Source organism: Chaetura pelagica, unplaced genomic scaffold, assembly GCF_000747805.2.
Source record: "Chaetura pelagica isolate M959 unplaced genomic scaffold, ChaPel_1.0 scaffold503, whole genome shotgun sequence".
NCBI lineage: Eukaryota > Metazoa > Chordata > Aves > Apodiformes > Apodidae > Chaetura > Chaetura pelagica.
This window is the reverse complement of record NW_009952807.1, coordinates 47,973-58,333: the sequence shown is the minus strand read 5'-3', so window position 1 is coordinate 58,333 and position 10,361 is coordinate 47,973. Positions and strand designations below refer to the sequence as shown.

At 40.1% G+C, this 10,361-nt stretch overlaps 1 protein-coding gene across 1 annotated transcript in view; it reads right to left on the bottom strand.

Moving 5' to 3' along the window:
- LOC104386417 (contactin-associated protein-like 2) overlaps positions 1-10,361 on the bottom strand; it is a gene marked incomplete at its 5' end in the record, with an annotated part of 120,189 nt that overhangs the window by 67,871 nt on the left and 41,957 nt on the right. The window contains one exon of the mRNA XM_009995027.1: positions 2,320-2,413. Within this exon, the coding sequence (XP_009993329.1) occupies positions 2,320-2,413 (94 nt within the window). The remainder of the gene's footprint in view (positions 1-2,319; positions 2,414-10,361) is intronic.

The following is a 10,361-nucleotide window of genomic DNA, read 5'->3' as shown; positions in this document are numbered from 1 at the left end:
GTAGCCGCTGCCGTCCTTCCCGAGCTCGCCGGAGCAACGGACAGTGAGAGGTTCATCCCTCTGGCCCTCTTCTTTCAGCCACCACCCAGCAGCCAGAGCCCTGACGGTGCCCGGCGCGCTGATCGGGCTTCTTCACTGGTTGTAATGCCCGTGCTGATACCAGCCTCAGCTCTGCCAACACCAAAGCCACCCCTCGGCCAAAGTCCAGCAGTCCCTCACTGCCCCACCTGCACCTGCAGCCCCAAGAGTCCCTAATAGTGTTGGGAACAAATAGAGCTTCATAGACTTGTTAAGAAAGAGAGTTTAGAGGAGTTGATAATAAACTGTTTGAAAAAGAAACCTTCCCCAGGTCTCCTGGCCCGTTCGTACAGCAGAAGCCCAGACTGAGTTGACAAACTCACCAGACTTTTCACCCATCAAAGGGAGAAGCAACAGCTCCACAAGCACTGGGATCATGTCACCCAACAATCAGCTTTTTAGATTTTTTAGCTTTTGCACTTCTTTTGCAACTCAAACTTTAAAAGGGACCATCTCCAGCTGCTACCAAGGTACAAACCAAAATGTGGAACACAGAACAAGAGCTGCATCTGCGCTGTGCCTACACCTGGAGCTGGATGAAAACAGCCCAGAAGCTGCCAAGATCTTCACCCTGTGTGGGGAACAGCTACTGGGGGGGAGAAGCCCCTGGCTGGCAGTGCCCCAGCTGGCATCAGCCCTTGCCATGGCCCTGCTAACCTTACCCCACCAACAAAGCCCAACAGCCCCACACTGTCCCACCTGCACCACCAACGTTGCGACTGTAGGTGATGGGGCTGGACGCATCGTGGGCCATGGTAGAGAGAGGACAGAGAGTTGTTATCAAGTGAACGGAGCCTAACAGAGGTGAAAAGAAACAGGGTCTGGGTCCAATAGAGTTAGTGAGAAATGGAGACTAAATGAGTTGGAAGGAACCTGTTGAACAAGAAAGATTTCCCAGTTGTCTTGTCCTGCCTGTACAGTGAAAGCCCAGATGGAGTTTTTATTTCACCAAAGCAGAAGCGAGTGGGATGAAGGAGGTGACATGGGACTGTGCATTCATGAGGTCCTGCCTGTATTTCCCTCCCTGCTCTGGCCAACATGCCACCAGCTGCAGGGGACAGACCTCAGTGATGGTTAGTACCCTGAAGGGAAGCACTGAAAGGAGTTGGAAGGAGACAGACCCACAGCGGCCTGACCTTTAACTGTCAGCTGATCGCTTATGTCTCCCCCTTGCGAACCAAGCATTTTAAAGGCTTTTCATCCATGGATGTTCAGCATGTTAAAGTTTGAAAATGAAAAAACGGTAAAGTGTATCTTCAAGAAGTCACATTGCTTTCATACTTAAAAAATCAGTGTGTGGGATTCACAGATTACTGCCTTATGCCACTAAAGAGAAAACAAAGTTTACAGTTTTCTGGATTTAACACTTCGCTGCAGTTCAAGAAACCACATTCCTGTACAAAGCACTTAGAGGAAATAATATCAATACCCTCTTGTCTCTGAAAAGGAGGAAAAGCTCTCCTTAGAAAGCTGTAAAGGTCAGGGAAATATTTAATTCCTGAAGTGAGGAACCCTGGAAATTCATGTAACATGCAAGTAGTGGAAAAAATAAGCAATGGAGAGCAGGATGGTGTAAAAGTGAGGCCAAGGCAGTTGTAGATGCATCTGCATTGCCTTTTGAGTTCAGCTGGGGAGCTGCCTGAGAAGATGCTGCGCTGGGAAACAACAATGAGGTCCATAAAAGGGATGGAAACTTAGATGAGTGTTGCCATAGGTGTCACAGACTTTCAAAGGACCTTGCTGGTGGGCCTCACTGTGAGATAGTGGCAGTTTTGGCAGCACGATGAGGGACAATTATGCCAGGAAAGGGTGCACTGGGTTAAGAAAGTTGACTGCATGGATAAAGGCATTATGCCAAGTATACAGTAACTTCATAGTAGAAGATAACTATCTCCTCACAGAACCAGTGATTCCAATGATTTACTTGTATTCCCTCCACCTGACACCTAGAGAGTAATGAAACTGCACAAATATGATGTTAAGGGGTCTCTCACCTATATCTGTTTTCCTCCATGCATTGGCCAGACAATCACTTATTTGTGGGCACATCAGCCTATGTGACAAGGTGAAAATAACCCTTGCTTTAGGTCTTAACTCCACCATCATAACTTTCTAGTCAAGAATGACATGTGCAGTGAGTGTCCTGCTGCAAACCTGACAAACATCATCCCATGTGCTTACAGTTTTCAGTATTCTCTGAAAATAACCAATAAAATCACCAGGTATAAAATAAAATCTTACCTATAACTTTTCCTAGGAATAGTGCCTTTGGGGAATTGAACTGAATGTCAGAAGCTGTTGGCAGGCTGTAACTTGTTGGAGGATAGTGATCAAGCTGGGGAAAGAGAAAAGACAAGATTGAGTGTTTTGAACTGATCTGCCTTTTTACAGTGCTAATGAATCAGGTCTATTTTACAGTTTATGCCTCTTACAACTTTATCTGATATGCTCTGCTTTCATTTTGATAAAGGGGAAATAACAGTTAATACTCCTCCTTCCTTAAGTGCCATTTCCAAGATTTCCAAGGCCTAAAAAATACTTATACTGGACATCTATTTGTTCTGATTGCAGAATAGTTTCATTTTTTGCTTGTGTGCTTCAACAAAACTGCTAAAAAAACCAACCCCATCAAAATCCACAATAAAACAACTTACTATTTTAATGCAAGATTTCCATTTGGAACCTATGTTACTGCTAAAGCTACATTTACATGCTTTGCCCACAGGAGAATAGCTGAAAATTTGAGACTGATGTAGGTATTGGCCATTCACCTTTTCTTTCAGTAAAGTAGTAAGTTAGTAAGACATCTGTTTTTTCCATTCATATTTATTATTTTCTTGTTGACAATGTTGTTCAGCTTAATTGTGATGACACGTAGTGAAACCTAAGAAATAATTTCAATAGTTTAATCTGTAAGAAACTCACATTATTCCTGATATGATACAAGAATCACACTGTATTAGCTACTTTTTCCTGTTTTTTAACTATTTCACAGGAAAATGTGAAGGGAGAGGAAGAAGGCAAATTACTTATGCTTTGCAGTAGCACTATTAGGATAGTTGAATACAGCTCAGTAGTGTTTTGTTTGTTCACATTTCATGAAGGCAATTGGGGTGAATTTTTCCCTTTGCTGTTGTCATTTGTCTTCTAGGCTTTACCTGTTCATTATGCAGGCTTAAGGAGGGCTGAACAACATTTTTTTTTTTTAAATTTTAATTTTTGTTCTGGCCTTACCTGGGCATGAAACAAGACGGAAACTCATATTGATATAAGACTTTGCAGGGTATTATAGATTGCAGAGGTAATTCTGAAGAAGACACAATACTGAAGGGCATATGTATTTTTCACATATCTTTTTGACATATTTCTAGTTTTGAAATATTATCTTGAATTAGTTTGCTTTAACAATATTGGAGACTTTCCATTCAGTGGATAAAAGGAAATGAATGGCAGGTAGCAGAGAACTGAATGGCTGAATCCCTTTATACCTAGAATTCTGTGAGCTCATTACTTGGAAAGCCTACTGATGTCATACCCATGAATCAGCAGAGGCAGTAATATCAAAAAACCAAGGTAACTGGAAAAGAGGACTCCTGTCTTTCTTATACTGCCCCATATACTGCCCCAAAACCCCAACAAGAGAAGTGTATACACATAATAGACAGAGAAGGAAAAACGTCCCTGCAGATGCCAAGCGATCTAGGTAACACAGAATCACAGAATGTTAGGGGTTGGAAGGGACCTCTGCAGGTCATTGAGTCCAACCCCCCTGCCAGAGCATGTTCATCCTCATGTTCAGAAATTATTTTTAATGGATCATAACTTGTTTGTACGTTGTTGTTTTTTTTTTAAATCTGGTCATCAGTGTTATCAGCATGACTACTGGCTAGCTCCCAATTTTAAACTGTAGATTTTTGAGTAAAATATGTGCAAACACATAGTTTCATTTTCTTAATCAGAAAGTAAGAAGTTTAAGTTTATTCACAGTTTCTTGAACAGCTTGTCTCAGATTTTTAACTGACAGCAAAACCACATATTTTACCTGAAAACAGACTTACATAATTTAAAATTTAAAAATATGTTATTTTTGAATCAGTGTAATAAAGTTAGTACAAAGAGTCAAAATACAGAAGAATTCTCAACCTTAACAACATCAGGTCCTACTAAGTACAAACTCTGGTGAAGTGTTTGCTATTGGTTTCCCCAGTGGAAGGGTAATCAGTGTTCCAGCACCAGCATCACAAGTGTTAAACCTGTTGTCAGTGGGAGCTGCAGATATAGCAGGTGAAAAAAATATTCCCTTCTTATTTCAGAAAACAAATAGGTATGGCTCTGAGCTGTCATGGTATTTACTAGTATGGTTATTAAACTAAAGGCATAGACTTTAGAGAGGTATATCAGGAAAAGACTGGTAAAAAGACTGATTCACAAAACTCTTGATTCTCTATGCTCTCATATGCCAAGACTTGAACTTCATGTAACTTTTTTGCCTGCAGTGGAATTATTTCTGATATATCCTGATGAATCATTGTGAGCATTTACATGCACAAATACAGAATATCAAATCCTGCCAGCTGTGGTATGGTGAAACCCCCTTTGTATTCAGTTACTGTTCAGGATGTGGAAAGGTTGGTCCACAAGGATTAAGAAGTAGTAACTATATTAGCTATGTAAAGCTATTTTTTTCTTTGCAATATGGGTTCCCTGCAAGGCTGCCATCTGCCCTTACAGTACAATAGAAACTTTGAGGTCTAAGTTTTTATTTTTCAACTTTTTTAAGCTGCTCTATATTTGGTCCCAGAATATCTAATATATTATGCCATCACCCAAAGCTTAGCTTTTGTGGTTCTGGTAAACAAACATGCCATATTTGCTACGAAGATCTTCTGAGGTCATGGTGGAAGATCCTTCACAGAATCAGAAAGCCTTGCAAAATTCATCTTGTTCTGCCAGACACAATTCTCCAACTTTGTCCTTCCTGGCAAAAACGCGTAACGACACACATCTTTAAAATGAGTAAAAATACACTATTATGGGAGCAGGTGTGCCCCCTCTTCCCTCCACCTCAGAACAGCTCAGTTAGTGGTGATCTCAGCCAGATTAAAAAAAATAATAATATATATATATATATCCTTCCAGTGACCTCATCTCCCCATAGGACTTCAGTGTGGCAGAACACTGAAAAGATCCTGCCAGGGATGGCAACAAGGGGACTCTAATGTTGTGTCACAGTGCAGGCTCCAACAGATACAGCCAGTTTACTGCTTATGGGTATTAGATTAAACTGACCTCTTGTGCTGAACTGCTAAATGAATCTATCCACTCAGAAATTTTCCAGATCTCATTGAAGTCAAGGAAAAAATTCAGAATGGGTTCGGCTATGAGTTGTTTTAAGGGTTTAACTACTCTGATTTAAGTTTTGGGGTGTTTTGGTTCCTGGTTGAAATAAAAACTGTTGATAGTAATTTCCTGACCTTGCCATCAACAGGTGCAAGCACTGATTAGCAATAGAGCCAGCTACTACGGGGGATGCCTGCATTGCCTGCCACGACCAGCTTTGTGCTGTGCCCTTCTATCTTCCTGGCACTTGAAATGAAGTGGTGCACCACAAGACAACAGTGAGGGACTGGTAAGATTCCTGCCTGCTTGCTTTTCTTGCTTGTCGTTGTTCTAAACTAGCATTATCTAATAAAAGAAAACTTTATTTTAAAAGCACTTCACCTAGCATTTCTTTGTTAGGTCAGCGAGTTAAAAGGACCAAGCTGAATTCTTTCCAAAGTTGTATGTGACTGCCATCCAGTGGCTCAAGTGCAAGCAGCTGGAACTGAGCAGCCACAGTCTTTATATGAACTACTAGACTATCTATTTAACATAAGACGTAATAAAAAAGGAATTACTAGCATCAAGTGATATTTCAAAAAAGATATTACATTATTGAAAATTAAATATAACTTCTTCATACACCGAGGTTGATGTCATGAATTTGTATAAAATTACAGATTTAAAATGATATTTAACATTTTTCATTACAGTGACTTTTCTATGAAAATTCATTCATTTTGTTTAAGCTTAATATAAACAGACAGTGTGGCTTTGAGCACTACACAGATGAATGTAAATGACAGTTTCTGAGGAACCTGCAGTTTCATTTCTCAAGTCATGTCATGCCAAGGCACACGGTCTTTATATGAAGTTGCTGGGATTTAAGCAGAAGTTCAATAAAATTAGAAAGGGTGCATTAGAAAGGGTGTAGTTAGTAGGTCAAGAGAGGTTCTCCTCCCTCTCTATTCTGCCTTGGTGAGGCTGCATCTGGAATATTGTGTCCAGTTCTGGGCCCCTCACTTCAAGAAGGACAGGGAACTGCTTGAAAGAGTCCAGCGCAGAGCTACGAAGATGATGAAGGGAGTGGAACATCTCCCTTATGAGGAAAGGCTGAGGGAGCTGGGTCTCTTTAGCTTGGAGGAGACTTGAGGGGCAACTTCATCAGTGTTTACAAATAAGTTAAGGGTGAGTGTCAGGGGGAAGAGCCAGGCTTTTTTCAGTGATGTCCAGTGACAGGACAAGGAGCAATGGGTGCAAACTGGAACATAGGAGGTTCCATGTGAATATCAGGAAGAACTTCTTTCCTGTGAGAGTCACAGAGCCCTGGAACAGGCTGCCCAGGGAGGTTCTGGAGTCTCCTTCACTGGAGACATTCAAAAGCTGCCTGGACACGTTCCTGTGTGATGTGCTCTGGGTGACCCTGCTCTGGCAGGGAGGTTGGACTGGATGATCTTTTGAGGTCCCTTCCAACCCCTAGGATTCTGTGATTCTGTGAAAATGCTATTTCTTTTAAATTACTGTTAACTTAGATAATGAAAGAAATCTTGACAGCGTCCTGACATTAAGAGACATATCAAATTAAGGGCAAATATTATGCTTACATGGCCTTAGTACTCCTGGTAAAAAACACAAACAGATGTATATGAAAGGCATATATATACACACATGTATTCAGCCTGTGGATATCTGTATCATTGTCAGTCTAGCCTGTGTGTCTGCACTGCTATAAAGCTAAGGTATAAAGCTTAAGCATAAAGCTTTATGCTTAAGACATTTTATTTAAAAAAATAATCAAAATACAATGGAATAATAATGCTGTAAAGCTTAATCTTGCACCACCTGAAATCAATACAGCTTTGCTACTGGCTTCAGCAATAGCAGAATAAAGAAGGGGATGTATCATCATCATGACCAATGTAATATTTATCTCCCACATTATTATAATGATCTATTACTTGTATTAAAAACCTTCTTAGTTCTGGACAAGAGCTTTTTTGTGCTAAGGGCTATAATACTGCCTAACAAAAAGAAGGTACCTGCTCAAAAATGCCTGCAAATACAGAGTAGACTGGGCCCGAGAGACCAAGAAAATAAAGAGGTAGGGTGCGGGTGTTTAGATGGAGCTCCTCCCAAGCACGGTAGCAATTTAGGAGAAAGCAGGAAGGTGTCTATGAAAATCAAACAAGAGATTATTATTTTTCTTTCATGGATGACTAAAATGTGACCTCTTACTAGCAAAACAAAAGATGAGTATTTCCCTGCTGGAAGTTTAGGAAAAAAGCTTTGTGGTATTTGAAAATATGGTGTCTTTTTAATGCAACAGAAAAGGAGCAGATTCTAGTGGTAATTGTGTAAAAATCCAAAACCCATTTAACTGCAATTCACCTCCTTCCTTAGTGTGGCACTAGCGCTTCGCTGATCTTTTCCTGCCAGGTGAGGTCTTTGAAGCAGGTTACCCTGGATCTGATCAGACCCAGAGCAGGGACAAGCCAGAGGCTGTAAATGAATACTAGATCCAGAGAAGGTGGCAGAACCATAAACCCAGCATTTTTTACTGGCTTAAGCTGTCACAGATGTGCAGAACACAGGAGAAGGCAAACACTTCGTAAGGCAAACCTGAGTTTTGCATTGTGCTTTGGGCTCTTCAGATGAAATTTCTATACAGGTATAGTTAATACTGTTTTAGGAACCACTCAAAATCTGTTTCGCTAATATAATACATTGATTTAGCCTTTTGCAGATTTTTTTTTAAAAGAAATGTCAACTGCAGTCCTTTATGATGAAGTCTCTTTACAGGAATCTAAATCAGAAACATGATCACCATAAAATACAGACACAAAAAAACCCATACACTGCAGAAAAAAAGGAAAGAAAGGGTTTTTTCTGTTTAAAAACTTGAATCCCTTCTGTAAAACGAGGTCCCTTCTAACCCAATCTATTCTATGATTCTGTCATCAGGCATAATTTATCTCACCGTAAAAAATACAAAAAATTGTATTTAAATGGCAATGTAGATACATAACTTAAAAGGTAACAGAAGCACTGAGAAGAACACTATTTACCCTGGCTGCCTTCAACTGAAACAATTCTCTGATGATTCTTTCACATATCTGTTGACTTTTTATGGCTCTCTTTAATAGATGGGTTACAACAAAGGTTAACAGAAGCAATCGCAGGTCATATAATGCCAAGTTACTAAAATGAAAGAGATCTAACTAAGGTATCTACAGATGACTTTCACAGGACATTAATTTGTCTAATGTGTGCTACCGTATAATGGAAAGCACCTATTCCTGTTAGTTTTGGAAGTTTTGGCTTTTTAGGCTTAATGTTAGACTCTGAAAACACTTAATGGTTCTTTACATCTATCTTTGTTTCTTTAATTCCAATAAAATTAATGCCCAACCAGTAATCATTCAGGTCAAGGAAAGCACACAAGTTCATCTCTGGAAATCCATTATAAAAGCAAAAAGTCTCAACAAAAGCCAATGTATGTAATCTATGCTCTGAGGTGGATATGCCTGCTTGACACACTCTGCAGATCTTTGCTCTGTTCTGATATGCAGAATGGGGAGCTATGAGACTGCACCTGCTCCCTTGTTCCCTGAATGCCCTCGCTTTCTTTCCAAGGGAAATGGGGATATAGGATGAGGAAAACATTTCACTTCTGGGTCTTATCATGATACGCGGCCTAGACGTGGCCAAAGTCTGAGACAAGACAACTGAAAAATTCCTCTGAGAAGAGTAATGGATACGTATAAGAGGTCCTCTCCTATGGAGTGGTTGTACAGAATGGGCAGTAAAGAAGAATATTCTTCTAAAAGGCCTCAAGGTTTGAAACTATCTCAGCTGATGCAGAGAGAAGTTAAAATGTTTGTAAAGATATGTACCTCAGCATCTGCCCCTGCCCTTCTGTAACAACTACAGGGCAGGCAACAGTTTCAGGTTTTACAACCATGAAACCTCAGGGAGAGATGCTACACCCAGATGGGGCTATATGGATCATGTTTTCCTCACTCTATATATCTGCAAGTAGGAGAAAGAACTGACTCCATGTTCTGATCTTCAGCATAAGGATATTCCACCCTTTCCTTTGCTGATGAGTGAAAGGAGGACCTGATTATGAGAACATCTTGCCTGCCTTTTGGCTGGCTGGGGTTCAATGGGGATGTGATGACTTGGAAGATGCCACTGACCCACTCCATCATGCATGAAAGAGAAGTAGCCATGGCTCATTTATGAGCTTCCTGCGTATGTAAGCTGCTGTCTTTACCTGAAAGTTTGTAAGTCACACTGTAAAATAAAGACGTTGAGTAAATTAAGTGAGGGACAAAATCAACAAAACTGTCAGCAGCTCACGGACATTCTGTGACAACAGGTAAATAAAAATGTTAATTGGTGAATTATTAATTAACTTGTGATTCTGAAGCATCTGATTTAAATTCTGTTCTGCTGTTTCTTGCTGTTGTTTATAGACTCTTTTGAGAATTGAACACCTAGTCTTCTGCAACACCTGTAACATCCTTATACTTTGAGAGACTTTGAAGTATGCAAAGATCAGGGTCTGTATTTCTTAAATTTTGGAAACCAGATGTAGGTTAAGGCTATAGGAAAGAGATACTATATCAGTAAAAGCTTTGTTTTGTTTTTGGAAGGCCTCATATCAAGACTTTTTAAGGCTACTTTGTCACCTATTTGTGGAAAAAAAAACCCAGATTTTTGAATCTGAGCAAAAACCTCTTTCTTGTGACTTCTGACTGAGAAAGTAGCTTAGCAGCTATGGGTAAAATGAGTGCTAATGAATTAAATATGCAGACATAATATGTAGTTCTGCTCTAGAAAATGGTCTGAGTTTGCCTTTCCATTGCACTAGCATTCTGAGTAACACATTGCCATTGCAGAATGGCAATACATAGTGAAAATGATGTATCTCCAGAGATTTTAAATAATGCATTTCAGCA